Source organism: Aythya fuligula, chromosome 14, assembly GCF_009819795.1.
Source record: "Aythya fuligula isolate bAytFul2 chromosome 14, bAytFul2.pri, whole genome shotgun sequence".
In the NCBI taxonomy this organism is placed as follows: Eukaryota; Metazoa; Chordata; class Aves; order Anseriformes; family Anatidae; genus Aythya; species Aythya fuligula.
The window spans coordinates 511,208-528,832 of record NC_045572.1 but is presented as its reverse complement, the minus strand read 5'-3'; the positions used below and the strand labels follow the sequence as shown (position 1 = coordinate 528,832).

Genomic DNA, 17,625 nt, shown 5'->3' with positions numbered 1-17,625 from the left:
TGTATGGAAATAAAATACGTAGTTAGTAGAATGAATCTGTGAGAGATGGTGGGAGAGAGAAGGAAAAGATGAGTGAAGAAAGGAAGATCCCTTTTCAGTCAAATTCACTGGAAGACTCAGAAAAACAGAGCCACACAAAATAATATCAACATTTCCATTTGCAAATGCCTGTCCTGAGAGTCTTACCCACAGCTGTGAAATCTCATGGTGTAAGAGTGGTAAGGTGAGGTGGGCACAGCCCAGGCCAAGGAGAAATGGTTCAGGAGCAGTCTAAGCAAGAGTGTGAAGAGAAGGAGGGCAGGTGCAAGAGGCAGGATTGTTCTGGCAGATGAACATTAGGAACTGGTATTATAACCCAAGGGCTCTTCAGTGTTTTCAAAGGAATGTGGCCAGGTTCTCCCTTGCTGTTTTAGTAGCTTGTATTGCAAGATGAGTGTAAAGTATTACCTGATAACATCTTATGTTTTGAGTGGGGGGAAAAAAAAAAAAACAACAAGAAATGAGCATGAGCTAGAGTTCACTGCAATCTGTAGAGAAGACCTTTTTATTTTTAGAACCAGCCGATGCATTACACATCATTCAGCACAGGCAGAGGCTCTGAAACCACTAGCCAGAATGGCCAATAGGAAAATGAACTTGGAGGCTGCAGGAGCAAGTACCTCTAGCATAGGAAGGACATAAAGTACTGGGTCTTTCCATGAGACAGCCTCTTAGCCTCTTTTCTGTAGAAATACTGCTGTTAATGTTGATGGACAAAGTCATTTCTGGGCTCACAGGAGCATTGCTGAGATCATTGACTTATTAAGCAGGAGCTGCTGTGTGGCTCATGACAGGTTTACTGAGTCCAACCAGCTGTTAGCCAGAGGTGTGACAGAACACGGACAGTGGTGTTTGGTACTTTATTCAAATATGGTGTTAAGAATGGAATTTTTATTTATTTATTTTAAGTTAGAGCTGTTGACCATTCTGGCTAGTGAGCTACTGCTCCCGTTGACAGAGCCTTCTAAACATTGCCCATGAATAAAACTTAGTGTTGAGAAGTTAATTTTAAATTAAGAAGAATATATTACTAAAGCACACTAAAATATAGGAGAGAACAACGCTTCAGGGACAATAGAAACAAAGGCCACCATTGCTATTTCATCCCCATGCAGTTGATTTCATATAGCTCAGAGAAACCTCCCACAAATAATTTGATGCCTTTTAATGGGGACAGAGAAAAGCTGCTCTAGGATTAAGAAATTTGGCATTTGGGGTGAAGCTAAGACAACCTGTTCTGCAGTGTTGCATACCCAAATCCAGACAGAGCTTGTGTGAACAGTTCCACCAAGGTGCAGACCGTAGTGCTGAAGCTGCCTTGGAAGCATTTTTTTCCAAAACTTTTAAGAATGCCTTACTTATTCACCCACCGGTGTTTTAGTGTTAACAATAGGGTTGAACTGACACAGTTCTTTTGGAAACACAGCCCGGTGAAAACGGGTCACTGCAGAACTGTTCCTAACGATGACCCTGGAAGTGGCACCTACTGGTTCTCAGCATCTCTTTTCTAATAACTTCTCCTTTCCCTATCAACATGGCCACAAACATCCATAGTCTTTTTCTAAGAGCCTGAGATTTTCTATGTTAGCAAGTGTCTGGCTTCCTCTAACCAGGGCTTTTCTGCCCACTGTTCTTCTGAATCCCAAAGGAAAATGATGTGAAAGTATTGGTGACAATTTAGTGTGGAAAAAGTATTTCAAAGAAGTCTGACACCATGGCAGAGCAGCCAGTTATTCTCATCATGCACATTTTTTTTTCCTACTGAGCAACATTTGTGTTCAAGGAAGGATTTGTTTGTTTACAGTAAATACCTGTCACATAGCAACAGAAACATTACTAAATAATATATATAATGTTAAGCTCCCAGGTCTAGAAGCTTTTAATGAACAAAACCCACGCATTCCTGATAAAATAAATAAATAAATAAATAATGTCACCTTTTCTTTTTACATTAAAAATGTCTGTACATGACTGCACAATATAACAAAGTACAATATTATCTTCTAGGCTCAGGGTGGCATCTCTGGGTTAGATCTTCAACTAAATAAGATAGAGGCATGTAGTCTTGATCCTGCATATTTCCCACTGCATAAAATTCATTTTTCCAAAGTTGTGAAGTCTGCAGCCTTGCCTAGTATTTATATGCAAAAGTGGAAGTAGCTCACAAGGAACATAGCAACATTTTCATGCAGGAAGCAGCTTTGGGACTGAGATTTTAGCAAACAGATGTGCATATGGTGATATTTAAAAGTTTTGAAACTTCTTGCCTCATCTGGAAGAGAACAGAAACAAACAGAAAAATAAAGATGGAAAACATGAGTAGGAGTCTGTCTTCCTGACACAGCTAGAAAAGTTTCTTGGATGGTGTATTTTTCAGGATGGCACTTAGTGATCTATCACAGACTGTCTCTGTCTCTTGATCAACCTTTCTTCTTGGTAAGAATGCCCAAAGTTTGCTCAGGTGAGGGCAGCGCTGGCAGCTTGTTGGAGTTGGGGGGTCACTTCCAAACCATGGGCCTCTGAATAGCAGAGGGTGGCCTCTGCCTTCCAGCAAATGGGACCTGCTGTTAGCTGTGAAATGTCTCTGTAGGTCCCACTGCAGCTTGTCAGGCACTATGTACACCCTGTGAATCTCCCACCAGGTAACATGACCAGGAAGCACAGTTAAAGCATTTACAAAGAAGGCTCTGCAGGGCAGGGTGAATCAGCAGCTCCCTTTCACCAGTAACGATAATCGAAAGGGAAATACTTCCTCCTGTTTGGGCGAAGAAAATGCAGTGCTGTTTTTTTTATCCAGACAACATTCGGTCGCAGGCAGGCAGATAAAGCAAGTGATGTCTCACATAAGGTTGGGGCTTCAGGCCAGAGCTCTTTCAGATCTTGCTGTCTGAGGACAGAGAGGTGGCTCATAGAGACCGCTCCTGGAAAGGAGTACCAGGAGTCCCTGTACCAGGTGGTTGGTATTGGTGGTGTTTCTTCACACCAACAGAAATATTCTCCCACCTGGAGTAAGGCCATGCCACAGTCATGTAGTCCCACCAGCCTTGTGGATGCAGAGATCCCTTTTGCTCAGTTGCCTTCCCTTGTCCCCATGGATCTACGTGCTTGTGGCTGGGAGTTCGTACAAAGGCAGTGCAGGAGGTGACATTGCAGATGAATAGGGTTTCATAAAGTCCTGCTGCCTGGGAATCCCTTGGGTACGCTAAAAGGAACCTGTTCCTCCAGCTGGGCCATTCCTCTTCTAGGTCTGTGACTAGAAACAGGACTCTTGGGATTCTGGGTCATTGTGGATGGGAAGCTTCTCCTGTTCCTGATGATGTCCATTATGTAAAACAGTGTACCTGGGAAGATAAAGATTTCTCAGTGCTAGTTAGAAGGACAGGCTTACATAAAATGAGTTCTTGAAAACCTAGAATCATGTCTTACAATATCTTCCAAATATCCAGATACCACATTAAGCAAATGTGATGGCCCACTTTGCCCCATGACAGGAAAAATAATCTTCATGATTCAGACAAGAACCTCTTGGTTTTCATGTTTCAAAGAACTAAGGAAAAAAAAAAAGAAAAAAAAAAAAAAAAAAGGTTCAGCACTCCTTATTGTATACATATTCAAAAATGAATACTATGATATCAAGTTACTTGGCATTATTAAACTGCATGAATCTCTATTGAGTATACTTGGGAGTTAGGCTCCTGAAGTAAGGTGCTTAAAATGCTGGTGAGATGCCTGAAGTATGGATATCCTACAAGTGATGTATCTGCTCATTACAGTAGACAACCATGGACTCAGAATGAAAGTCGGGATATAAAATCCACTGCCTCTCCAAATTTGTCCTGGTGAATATTCGCAGGGGAATTTGCCCTCTAATATTTTCAACACTGTCAGGTTTAGCAGACTTAATACAGGTCGCTGTATATGCAGATATATCCATTGAAACATCTTCCCATAGTTCACTTTACATAATGATCCTAAAGCTTTCCAAAAATGTGCTGGTTCTCCAAAACAAGGTACAGAATCAATGTAAGAAACAGGAAAAGACATTTTGCATCTAACACTGAATAGAATCTCTGACCATGAAGCATACAAGTCTTAACACGATTTTGTTCCATCTACCAAGTCAGACATAGCACACTGGGCAAGGCAGGCCACCAGACCTTGAGGCTGGCAAAATCCCTGCTGTAAGCAGTGGTGATGGGAGAGGATGAGAGCCAGGAGACCCCTCACTCTGTGAACAGGGCAGACATGTTTTGGAGCAACTCATAGCTTGCTCAGAAGCATGACAGACAGGCACTGAAAGCTGACTTCATACAGGATATCCAAAGAGCCAAACCTTTCTTCTTCTTCTGCAGGAGTCAGAAAACAGTTGTGCAAGTTCAGCAATTTAGCAGGCGGTGCCGTTTGTTACAAAGATGCATTAAGCTAAAGAGAAGTCATTAGGGTGTCCCAGGGTCTCTCGTGGCACAGTTTGCCTGAAGCCTCTGCAGTTAGATCAACACCTCCAGCTGTTTATCCTGTGGGGAAAGAGGATGGGTAGGAGAGGAGGAAAGAGCATTTTTATGCAGGGTGCGAAAGCTACGCTGCAGCTGTGATAGCCTTGCTCTGCATGATTCCCTATCAAAATCTTACCAGCATCTCCGGGAAACTGTAAAAGGAATCCTCTACTGGCGGGTAGCACCAGGTTTGTTCAGACATATGGTGATTTCTCCTTTCATCTAAAAGGTTAAAGCAACCTGCCACATACCATGGGTTTAGTGTCTGATCCAGGACAGGTTTAGAGCAGCCCTGCTTTTTTTCACACCACTGTGTCTTAATTAATCCACTCTGAAAACACAATCAATTTTTCAGGCATCAATATCAATGGAAAGCAAGTTTTGAAGAGAAAGAACAGTGGCAGCTGAAACTCACTTGTGCCTGACCTCCACAAGCTCCCAGCATGTGCCTTGCCCAGCTGAGAGCCTCGCACCACAGGATTTATATCACCGACCACAAAGAGATAACAACACTCAACCCCTGCACGTGTGGGCTCAATGTTTCAAGAGAAATTTGTCAACTAGGTTTGAGTAAGAGCAAGGAATACATCTGAGGAAGCCATAATCTGCAAGCAGGAGAAAAAAAAAAAAAAAAAAAAAAAAAAAAAAAAAAAAAAAAGGTTTAAATGCATTAAATAAATTATCTGCAGTAAATTAGTTGATCAGCCTCCTGCCTATAATGAGTTCCTTTACAGGATGTGTACATGCTGGCATGTTCAGCTTCCAGGCTCAGGTACAAGCAGCATCCCACACTGCCTACACCCTCTGCCACCTGCCTTCCCCCGAGGTGAGGCACAATGTCACCACTGTCACCTGCAGCTCTACTCGGATCCTACACAGCACCCAGCAGTGGAGCCCAAGAATGAAAAGGTGTTACAGCCCATAAAGGGGCCCTGCTGCAGGCTAGTCACACACTTGCCAAATGGTACTTTGATTGTGATGATGATCAATTTGGAGAGAATTGCATTTGCATCTCCTGCTGTTTCTGACAATCCAGTGGGCTCTTTAGCTAACTGGTTGGATTAGCTTGCAGTATAGCAGAGGGGAGCCATGAGGTTTTACTTTCTGTAGGCCCGTGACCAGAACAAGAAGCCCTAGTGTTATTCAGGGAACCCAGTAAAAGCTGGGGAGAAAATACCAACGGGATGCAGCGGTGCTTTGTAACCTTCCCACTTGTGTTGCCTGCAGATCTGTCCCCTGCACCAACTTGTACCATTAATTAAAGAAGCCAAACAAATGCTGGGTTTTGGCTTTCCCAGCTGTAATGCAAGAGTCACCACCTCCACTGAGTCCTGCTCTGCCATCCAGCATCACGCCTGTCTCAGAGGTAATGCAATGTGGGGCAGGGCTCCTGCCTCAGGCCAGAAGTTGCATCCATGCCCTTGGGTGCAGGATGAGCCAGGAGAGGGGGAAGCAGCACCCCGAGGTTTGTGTGCCATCCTGCTGTCAGAGCGCACAGCCTCGTTCTGCCTGGGGTCGGTGCCTGGGGTTCTTTGGACAGTGGGGAATGGCCAGGAATAGGAAGGCATCTGCTCTCTGCCAGGAATGCCTCCTACCTACCCTTCATGCATGCAACACTGGTGTGAAGCTGCCTACACAGGTTACCCATGGCTCCTCTGTGCCAGCAGAAGTGCCTGGGCAGCCCCCGTGCAGTTCCGCAGCCCTTTGAGCCCCAGGACATCTCTCTGTGAGCTATGCCTGACCCCTGCATTTCACCACCATCTTTGCTCTGAGCACCCACCTCCATTCTTCCTTGGACTCCCTGTGCCTATGGCCTGTAGGCCATTCATCCTGCTGGGTGCTGCAAAGGTCATGGGGCCTGGACATGTACCAGAACTGCGAGGGCTGGAGCACATCAGTAGATGCTGCTCATTAATAACAAATAAACTGATAATAAGGGAGAAAAGACAGCCCTTCCTAGCTGGAGCTCTCTCATTGATGGGCTAAAGTACTTGTGTGGCAGAATCTCCTGCACTTTCCAAAGCCTGTGAACAAATTAGCTTAGCTTTTTGCCTCTCTCCCTTTAACCTTGTCCAGGAGAAATAATTTTACCTAGTGAGCCATAATAACAGTGGAGAAAAAAATATTGACAAAAATAAATGCCCACAACTGTCCAAGCATGTAAAAGCTCTCAGCTGGGCTGGAGGCAGATTAATGGAGGGAACCCTCACAAACCTGCTGTAGGTGCACAGCTGTCTCTGCTCTCTGTTCAGCAGTCCTTTCCCAGCACATCTCTTTACATGATTAATTGCTTCCACTTCTGAGCTGGTAGAAGGTGGTTGCTGTTGTCCTGATGGTGAGGTCCTCAGGTGAGGTTTTGCAGCAGGACCAGGGGTGGCAGTGGGTTCTGGGAGCTGGTGACTGCCTGCTCCCCATGCCCTTTGCCCTGCAGGATGAAGGACATGTCCTCACCAGGCAGAGGGGACACAGGGAGGGGAACACTGGTACAGAAGCAGGCATATGGGTTGTACTCCTAAACTGGTGTCAGCACTGCCGGGATAGCTCAGGACTCAGATGGCGACACAATGGCCATGAAGTATGGGCACAAACTCTACCAAGAGCTGATGAGCACCGTATCTGCAGCATCTTTTCCCATTCTCCAAAAGTTTTCATAGCTTCAAATATTCTTCCTGTTTCTGATCTGGATCAAGTCTACAACTTCTCGTAAGGTGAGGGGAAAAAAAGAAGAAAAAAGAAAAAGAAAGAAAGAGCAGACTCTATATCATATATCAAAAGGCCTTTCTCTGCCTTTTACCAGGGTGACTGATTTAACTACTGTATTCCTGGCAATTCAGTATGAGGGAGCATGAGGGAGCACCTATCTGCCTGTCTCTGTCTCTCATTTTTTCCTTTTGTAAGTTGTTGATTGCCAACACTCCAAATGAAACATTTTGAAATATTTTTTTCCCCTGCATTTACAACTGGAAACTCCCTGAGGATTCCAGGAAACTTTTTGGTAACAGGATTTGGTTGCAGGGGTCCCAGGGCAAAGTCTATGAGAGTGGTGCTGTCCACAGGAGGCACCACAGGTGCAGCTCTTGCACTGCCCTGGGTGCCCACCACTCCTGATGAGCAACCCGAGATGTTGATTGCCACCAGGTGGCATCTCAAAAGAGGAGCTGCTTCTCTAACACCTTCCCAGACAGCTCCCATGAAAAGATGTTTACTGAGCAAGCCGGAAAACACTAGTATTTCATGTTCACTCTCAGTGAACACAACTTTCCCACTGCTTTCCCATTCCTCCTGGCTTTGGTTCTGCTTTGTGATAAACTGTGAAGACTATCTTGCCTGAGCAGATATTTCCATTTTTAATAATGAAAGCTGCCATCATTGAACCTTATGCTCATGGGACTTAACGTTCACCTAGGACCATAGAGAGTCTGGGCATAGATGGAAGCTGCCTGTAGCCAAATTTTAGTGGAATTGAGCTTCCAAACTGAATAAAGAATTGAAACTTTTCTTAGATACAAAATCCCTCTTGGTCTATGGTTTCTCTTTCCCTCCCCTTTTCTTTCTGTCACAGCTGCAAAACTCTTCAATACTTCCCCATCTGGAATATCTACAGCACCATTGTTGTAGCTTCATGCTCAATATAGTGCCCGTATCTCAAAGCTCCATTTCTTTCAGATGGACTTATAGAGAAAGAATAAAAAACTCTTTTCGATATCAAATGGGGATTACAGTTAACCATCACTTGGCAGACCAGAGCAGGTTATTTTAATGAACGCATCATTCTGAAATGAGCCTTCCACCATCTGTTCAGCTCCATAATTATAAATGCAAACAACATAATTCATAAATGCTCTATAAAAGAAAGGGAAAGAGAGAACAGCTTAAGATGACTGTTAGTTTTTCCAGATAGCGATGCATCTGCCTACTTTATTCCCATTTCAGGAACAGGTAGAAAACAGTCTTTTAATTCTGTATTTTCTGGCAGTCACCAACCAAAGTAAATGATTGCCTGTAGAGGACAGAAATGTGGGTAAGGGCGGTGCAGTTTCTGTTTGCCTCTGACAGAAGGACCCAGGAAAGGTGGGGTGGACCATCCTGAATCTTAGTGGGTGAGGAAGAAACACAGAGCATGCGTTTTAGTACAGCAGCACTGAATATGCCTGTGGCACCGGAGTGCCCTCCAGGAAATCGGGAGCTGAGGGTACTAATGATAGTGGTATTTGCTCCCTGAAAAGATGCTTTTGACATTCTGGAAAACTGGGCAATCTTGAGAAACATTCAGAAAGCTGAGAAAAATGAACATAAAATCCAGGAATCTCTGGAATTTGCTATTTTAAACTGTGAAGATTTTCTTTGAAAGAGGCAAAAGTATATATTTTTAAACCCCTAATACACAAAATATGTCAAAATGAAATGTGAACAAAATATATTGTTTCACTTCAATTTTCTGTTGAAAAAATAATAATAATCCATGTGATCCAAATAAAATGTATTGTCGTTAAACATTTGATTTTAATACAGCTGTGTATTTAATTTTTAAAAGGTCAGTGGAGAATTGCCCCTCTCTCACAATTACCAGCTTCGTCGAGGCCATGACATGAAAAGCTTGCCAGTACTCTGTAATCTCAGGGCTGAGTGACTCACGGTTCCAGCCACCAAATTGGACTTCCACATTCAGCCATCAGTAGAAAACCATCACAGCAGGATAAGAGCAACTCTCCCACACCCACTCACTACATTTCTTGCAGTAAACAGGAGCAAAAAACGACAAGCTCATCCTGTCTTTTTGTTGACATGTATCGATATTGCTGAACAACTTAAATTGATTTCATATTCAGTGCTGTAAAACTAGCAATACCACTAACGCTTCCAGGGTGAATAGCTCCATTGTTTCTCTGTGAGCTTTTCATTTCTTCCTGTTTCTAAGACAAGCAAGGTACTTGTCAGATTTCTCAAGTTTTCCTAACAAGCTTTAAGCTGGTTGTGCATCCTCCCTGTGGTGATGGCCTGCAGCCCATTAGTGAAGGTGAGCTTGCTGAAGGTGGGTCGTGCCCTGCACCTGCCTGGGACATCCTGATGTTTGTCTGTCCCCCCAGGGATGAGTCAAAGAGAAATACAGAAAGCACAGATGGGGAAAACAGAACGGGAGCTGCTCTAGGGGAACTGCCTCAACTCTCAGACAGGTCCTTTATCTCTGCAGAGTTGCATGTGGAGACTTTCTGGGCTCCCACCCAGGCTGCTGCAGGAAGCAAGATTTCAGACTGGAGGATATCATGGGAGGCTGAAGCTGTCCTTACGGCTGGCTTTGTGCTCTGTTTGGGAGCTGAGTTGGTCTGCATGGCAGACGAGCATCTCCATCTTCTCCTCCTCGGGTATTTCTCTTCATTGCCAGCTGACAGCCTGCAGAGCCCGTGAGGGTTTGGTATGATTGTCTGAGCAAAGGGGCTGGCTAGATGGTGCTAAATCACCTAGTGCAGCTCTGGCAGAGAAAGAGATGACCATGCACAGTTGCTGTCTGTCTGTCCTTTGACGGCCAGGACCAAGAAAGCACAGTAATGTGGTGAGGAAAATGAAATCCATACTCTGCAACTAGCCTTACAGCAGTGACCCTCCTGTGCCTTCAGTGTCTTCTGCTCAGTTGCTGGAAGGGACCTCCTTTGTTGGGGTGTAAAGCCCACCCAGTCAGGGGATTTCTCTCAAGTAACCTCAGTCTATCCCCAAAGAGAACATATCCCTAAATTCTTAAAATGTCCTACCCAAATTTGAAAGCATAGTTGGTCTGTCCTAGTCTTCCTATTTAATTAATTTTTTTTTTTTAATGAAGAGGGGCAGCTGCCAGGGGACCGTTGTTCTTCACAGGTGATGCAATCCCTTGGCAAAACACAGGTAAAATCCAGGCAGATATCACCAAAAGTTCGATTTTCCAAGTGCAGCTGAGCGGTGGAAATCCTATCTCAGGAAAATGGATTGCTAAATTATTTAGATAGATCTGACAGCAATGTTGATTTTAAAGTCCTTGGTAGGCAAACATAAATACAAATTTGTCTCTATCTCTTGACATGTGTTTATTTTTTTCCACTCTTGAGCAGTTATACTGAATATCTTAATTATCATTCAGTCAAATAATGCTGTTTAGACCTCATGAGCTGGAATTAACCACTCATCATTCTCTCCTAAATTTCAGTTAGAGGTTTTAAAAACAGCTGTCTCCAGCCCACATAATCCAGCCTCTAGTACATTTTGTAAGACTTCTGCTGCACGTCTCCTCAGATTTAAAATTAGCAGTCAGTTCTCCAAGTAAGCAAAGCCTTTAAATGAGAAAAATATACCCCCGGGGGAAAAAAAAAAAAAAAAAAAAAAAGACTTTTTTGCATCTGACAAGTCACAAAAAAAAAAAACAAACAAAAAAAACAAACAAACAAAAAAAAAAAACAAAGAAAGCATCGATCAATATGTTTGTTTCTCACCTTTCTTTTTCCTTTTTTCCATCATTCTTTATGGATGTTTTCCTTTGCTGAAGCTGCCTGTTCTCTTATTTTTAAGGAGCAGCCCTGGCTCCCACTTGCTCTCAGAACCTGCAGTCCAAGGGTGTGTTCCCAGAGCACCTCCATCCAACATGGGTCAGGGCATTCCCAGACAGCTCTGGGCAAGTTGCAGGAGCTGCACCGGGGTGTTCTCATCTCCAGAAGTGGAGGTGTACAAATAACGCGTATTATGCTCTGTGACCCTACCAACACACAGGCACTGCTGCTCTGGTTTGATGTACAATACAAATGCTTCAAAATATTTTCTGGCAAAACTAGACCAAAATATCCTCCAGTTCATTTACTTTTGTGTTCACGATAGAAGCATATATATGTGTATATATATATTAAGGAGGACGTTTAACTTCTTTTGAAAGTGTAGGCAAATAGTAAACTGAAATGTAATTTTCAAATAAAATGCCAAAATACTTAAGGATCTTGTTTCCTTTTCTTTATATCCGGCTGAAAACATTCACTGAATTTGACCCAATCAGTTTGTTTCCCTGGAACAGCAACTGTTCATTACATCTTCCTTTTTAATTCCTTTTATTGCCTGGCTCTATTAAAGGATTTGGTCTATGAAAAATTAGAGGAACCCATTTAAGCTACTCTAGCTTTGACGGCTAATCCCAGCACACTGCTCTTTTGCTCAGAAGACTTCTTCCATGAATGGAGGAAAATCATTTTGGTCTCTCTGGTAGCTTGCTAAACACAACCCTTCACTTGGCACAGGAAATATATTGGATAAAGACTGATTAAGGACGATAACTAATTAGGAGCCTGGCCTGAGTCAGCCAAGGCACAGGTCAGCAGAGAAGCTGAAGAAGCAAAGTAGTCAAATTCAATAAAAAAAACAGGGCTGAAGGAACATGTTTTTATATCTCATTATCTCTGGCTACCAGCTGAAATCTTTTCCATGATGTCATAAAATCTCATTTTTGTACAGAATAATAACCCCTTTGGATAATACTTATATTCTTGATAGACATCAAAAGTTAAAATCAGGAAGATGACTACAGGTATTTTAATGCTAAGCAAACAGACCAATACTAAACACTTGCTAATAACAAGAAAGATCTGCTAAGTTCATCAGTGATCTATTTTAAGAGCTTGCTTACAGAAAATTGCCTGGGTCTCAGGACAGCTCCAGGCTGTAGAAGTGGCTTTCCAACAATTCCTGTTTGTTTGTGGGCAAATCATGCAATTTCTCTGGGCCTTGTTCTACTGTGGGTGAAATAGAGGCAATAATACGTCATTTGTATGCTTTGTCTTTAGATTTTCGCCACTTTGGAACAAACTTTGTGTCATTTCAGATACGAATAGTGTCTGGTGCAACTAAATCATAGCTTGGTTCAGGTCTGTGGTGCTACGGCAGCCACATTTAATCACTTACACAAAACAAATTCGTTTCAATTTAAAAGTGTCAGAAACACTTTCCAGACCAGAACACCCTACAGCTGTAGGAAAGGTGTTTTATTTACTGGAGAACTTCTTTCTTCCACTAAATCCTTCACACCCTCGGAGGCTGGGAATATCCTACCTCTGGCTCGCTGACAGTAATGATGTTCTCAGGCTAGCAAAGCAGAAACGAAACAATGACTGAGTTTGGCTTGGCACTTCCAGTTTCTCATTGCAGTAATTAGATTCCACCTTTCCTCTGTGCCTTTTAGCAACGGCCTCTTTCATTTGTTGATGGCAGCGCTGCAGCCCCACCTGTGTGCAGAGCCACCACCAGCAGCTATCCTGTCTTCTGCTGGCCGTGAAGCAGTGCTCACCACTGATGGCCTCCCCATCCCAGTTATAGAGACACGGTTTCAGACAAGGGGAGCTGTCGAGACGGGCCAGGCACCATGTGCTGGCCCTGACTGCCACCAAACAGATTTATTCTCCATTGCCTTTGGTGGAGATTGCTCTGAGTGTTCATCCAATGTTTGTCACTGTTGACCAGTTATTGATTGTAACGTGGGTGTTGCTAAAATACGCCTGAGGTTTTAATAACTTTTCAAGTATGAAGAGAAAACAATGACTATGTGAAACCTAATGAAGAGAGAAATGCAGGATGCGATCCCTTGAGTGACTGTGTCTGTGTGATGGTACATCAGTTGGTCTGTGCGTTTCCTAGCACTTGTCTTATGCAACCAAACCTTTAGCAGAGCAAGCAGCTGACTGGGTTAAATCACTTGCCATAAAACAGGGTCACATGAAGGAAGTTAACGCTTTGGGAGAAGATCACCAGATCTCCTCCTTGAGCACCTGCTGATGGCTTGGTTGCCATGGACATGAGCCAACAGAGCTCATGTAGACCTTCTATAAATCAAATAATCACATATCCAAACCATACTGTCACTGCTGTCAAAGTTGTTCTCTTCTGTCAGTCTTACCCAAAAAACAGTGAAACCAAGAAAAAAAGAAATTAGAAGCTGAGAACGAAGTTTCTGTTTCCCAGGGAGATGATGAACTTGTTGCTGTTACCCCTGTGCTCCTGTGGCCTCATTGCATTTTACCTTTTATGCATCAGCAGGTGCCTTCCCGAGCTGTCAAATGTGGCAGCTTTCAAACCACAAAGCTCACTTTAAAAATAATCCGGCTCATTATACCATTAGCAGTTTTGATCCCGTTAGAACAATAGCTGCTGTGTTCCTCCGGCACATCCTGAACGCATCTCACCCTCCCCTTGCTGGAAGAACGAGCAGTTCCTATCCCACCTCCTCCTGGGTGGGAGGGTGAGAACCTCAAGCTCCCCACATGGAAAACCACATGGGAGGGACGTGTGGGCCAGCTGAGCCTCACTGCTCCCCTCTGCTCAGGCCTGGAGAGCTGCCAGGGTCCCCCCAGCTCTCCCCACACAGCTTCAGGTGCTGAGCATCATTGCAGTGCTGAAACAGGGAGACGACACAAGGCCCTTCCTTGCCCCTCTCACATTGGTGGCTGAGACTGACGATGGCAAAATGTCAGCTTATGGTGCAATAGCTTAAAAATAAAGCTGTTTTCTTTTTTGCTTAGAGCTGCTGGGACAAACTCTGGAGAAGCAGCTTTGGATCTCCTGTTAGAGTGATCCAGGGGATGACAGAGGCATTGCCAGGAAGAACCCCAGGCACCTGGGCTGGAAGGGGCCTCTTCCTCACCCTAACAGGTCCAAATGAGACGTTAATGACAGGACAGAGATTACTGGCTACCTCAGACAACCCCTCTGCTGATACAGGACTGTACCACCGGTCATTAGTTTATCCAGACTAACTGTCCATCCAAAGGGTGTTTCTGCAGTGGCTCTCTGCAAAGACTACTCCATTTGACAATAGACCTTATCATTGGCTTTGCTGATAGTCATTTTAATTGTTTGTCCTCTCTGCCAGCTTAAAGCTTTTCCTTTTCTCAGTCTTCTTATGTTTCTGACCTTCAGACACTTGACTTGAATGATGTTTATCTGTTTCCCTATTTTCCATTGCAGGACATTCAGCTCAACCTTAACAAAGGGCCTTGGACTTCGGACATCATGGACAGAAGTGTGTCAACAGCTGGTGATCAAAAACATGGGATCCACACAGCAACCAAGATGACCAAGTCAGTCCAGAGATTTTGACTTCTTTCATCACATCTTTGTAAATCCTTAATGTTATCATAGTTGATATATCCACAAGAGAAACAGAAGGTTGGGCACTGAAAGACAGAAACTAAGCTAACTTAAGCTAACTTATAAATCAACAAAGGAGCTTTCCAGTTCAGTCATCTAAGACCATTTTCTACTTATAAACAACAGGGGAAAGAAGTAAGCCGATGAGAGACACCATTCAATGCCATGCTGCAGAAGGTGGGCACTTTTCCCCTTTTCTCACATTAAGTCTGTATTACCATTTCTTTCTCATTAATGTTAACTTTGTCACTGCATTACATATTCTGATTATCTGCAGATTTTGGCCTACAGTTCATTTTTGCACCATAATTAATATGACATTCATAAGACGCCTAAATCTGATAATTAGGAGAGTACTTGGAAGTGCTCACTTATGTCAGAAATATACAGCATCATATTAGAAGTGATTTACAACTGCCTGAAGATGGGATAGCTCATGATAGGCTTCTGCTTTTTAAGTAAGGTGTTTCAGTTACTCAAGTACAAGCAGGATCAATTAAGAAAATTCAAATGGATGATAATGAATGTGGTTTATTTTTTATATAAGTGGAGATCTCACAACTAGCATAATTAGATTTTTCATCAGCTGGAGAAAAACACAAGCCATTTGTCAAAGACATGGAATGAGTGAGTGGCAAAAGCAGTTGCAGTTATTTCCTTGTGCAATGGGGAACTTCACAATTTTCAAGTGTACCACAGACCAGCATCCATGAGCCCCAGCACTAACTTAGGGCTGGATTTATCCCCCCTGTCTTTAAGCACCCGATGCTTTTTTTATGACTGATGGTGAGAGACAACCACTTTTTGGACAAAAGAGTCAGTTGTTCATCAGGCTCTAACATAAGCAACGGTGTTAGAATTGCAGCTATCTGGGAAACAGGTGGCTTTTCCACAGTGAAAGTGTCCAGTGACAAGCGACAATAGCAGTTTGCTGAAATCTTCTGACAAAAAATGCTTAATCATTTCACGTCTGTTTTCTGTGTGTAAAAGCACACTTCTTTTGTGTCAAAACTTTTTTGTGTCAAATCAAGTGTTTTTAGAAAGAATTGCATGTTTTATAACAAAAGTCTAGCATATGCACCTAGTTAATGTTAGTAGCATAAGTTCCTTTCTGAACAGCAAACTGTCACAAACTCCTTCACAGCATCTGGGGCTCATGCATGTTCCCTCCTACTCCACTGCCTGCCAGTAAGCTTTCTAGTCACGGGGGGACATAGCATCTTTGTCTGTGTTCTGCAGAGCTGCTTCACACATATGCCTGTGCAATGTCTGGGTTGTGTGTCCTAGTAATCTCTGGGTATCCTGAAAAATGTGTTAGGGAGCTGACCATATCTTAAAGCACCTGATGGTAAGATCTGAAATTCATATTTTCTGGTAATGGAAAAATAACACAAAAATTAAATAACAAAACACAGTATTAGGATAATAATTAATGATAAAGATCCTTACTGGTGTCCTTAACATCTCAACTATTATTTACATTATTTTATGTTAAGTTGTAGCAAGTCTCACTAGCTTAAGGTCAAGTTTTTTTTGGCCAAAGTAGCTCCTGCCTTTTCTCTGCCACCTATCCTACTGCTGGCGAAGGACAGGTCAGGTAGCAAGAGCTCTGATTGTCCTCCTTGGTCACTTCAGTCTAAGAGTAGTGTCCTTCCCTGTGGCCTGTCATTTTTTACCATGAACATTTTTTTACCATGTTGTGTTGAATGGGAAATTGCCATTCTTCTTCCTCCTTAAGATGTTGTTGTTGTTGAATGGGAGTTGCCACTTTTTTGGTTATTTCTATGATGTGCATTAACTTGCACATTCCTGTCTTTAGGCTACTTCTCTTTCATAGCCTTCTGGGCATGAATTTGTAAAACTTCACACGTCATATCACACACAAAAAAAATATTAATAAATTAACATGACAAAATTTTAAGCTGTGCTCATAACTAGTTTATTTTGTAAGTATGTTATTAAGATTAAATGTCATACCACAGATGGTGACATTTGCAGTGGGTGCTTAATTTGAGTAAAATCTCCATATTCTTCTCCATACAGTCTTGGTTTGATAAATGAACACTCTTTTTCCTCAGTGCAGTAAGGACAGCAGAGACCTGTGTTGCCCATCCCTACCCTCCCTATATATGCCCTACTCCCAAGCATTAATCCACTGCATCACTTTCACAGAAAAGTGCTCCTCATTTTTAGCTTTATTAAAACTGATCTCCCAACAAGCCAATAAGTACATGTTGCTCGGTGGCTGTCTATTTGTTCCATTGTTGTTCTTCAGCAATATGATGCTTTGTTTGCTCATCCTCTTTCCCTGCCAAGAGCTATTTCACAGCTAGGTTAGATTGTCTTCAGGAGTGTGCTGGGGAGGACAGGAGCTGCCTTTGATGGCTTCTTCGTTTCAGTATGATTCAGAGGTTGCTAAGTCCCCATTTTCTGTTAACTATATCCCCAACCATCCTGTGATGATAGTCTGTTATATGGCTTCAGCCTTTCCAATCTCAACAGGACTGTTCCTGGACATCTGCTAGTGAGGATGTCATACCAGCGATGCCAGCCACTGCTCCCCTCCAAGTTCAGGGGCTCTATGAACTTCTGTATGCAAGAAGGACCTAAGGAAAAAATTTAATCTGAGCATCACAGCAAGCAGAAATCAGCTTTCCTGAAGATGTCCTAAAGAAAAGATGTCAAGCTCAGTATGAACATTTGAATACATCATGCTCGAGGACTCTTTTCCAAGTATCAGGAGAGGCTAAAGTCTAAGGAGGAAAGAGCATAACTGCAAATAATTTCTAATGCTTTTGGGAGTGTGGGGGGAACCCAAGAAACTGGGGAGCATGCTCAGAGGTTTATTCTCTTGTGGGTTTAATAAAAAACTCCAGGCAAACCCTTTTGAGGGGAACACAAATTCCTTATAGATTGGAGCACCACAATTAAGATCTGTATTGATCTG

The 17,625-nt window shown here is 43.0% G+C and overlaps 1 protein-coding gene across 1 annotated transcript in view; it reads right to left on the bottom strand.

The window, feature by feature from the left end:
* Positions 1-3,024: 3,024 nt before the first annotated feature.
* The window catches only part of HTR4 (5-hydroxytryptamine receptor 4), an 86,301-nt gene continuing 71,700 nt past the window's right edge, over positions 3,025-17,625 (bottom strand). The window contains 1 exon segment of the mRNA XM_032196883.1: positions 3,025-3,380. Coding sequence (XP_032052774.1) covers positions 3,293-3,380 — 88 coding nt within the window. The 3' untranslated portion in view covers positions 3,025-3,292.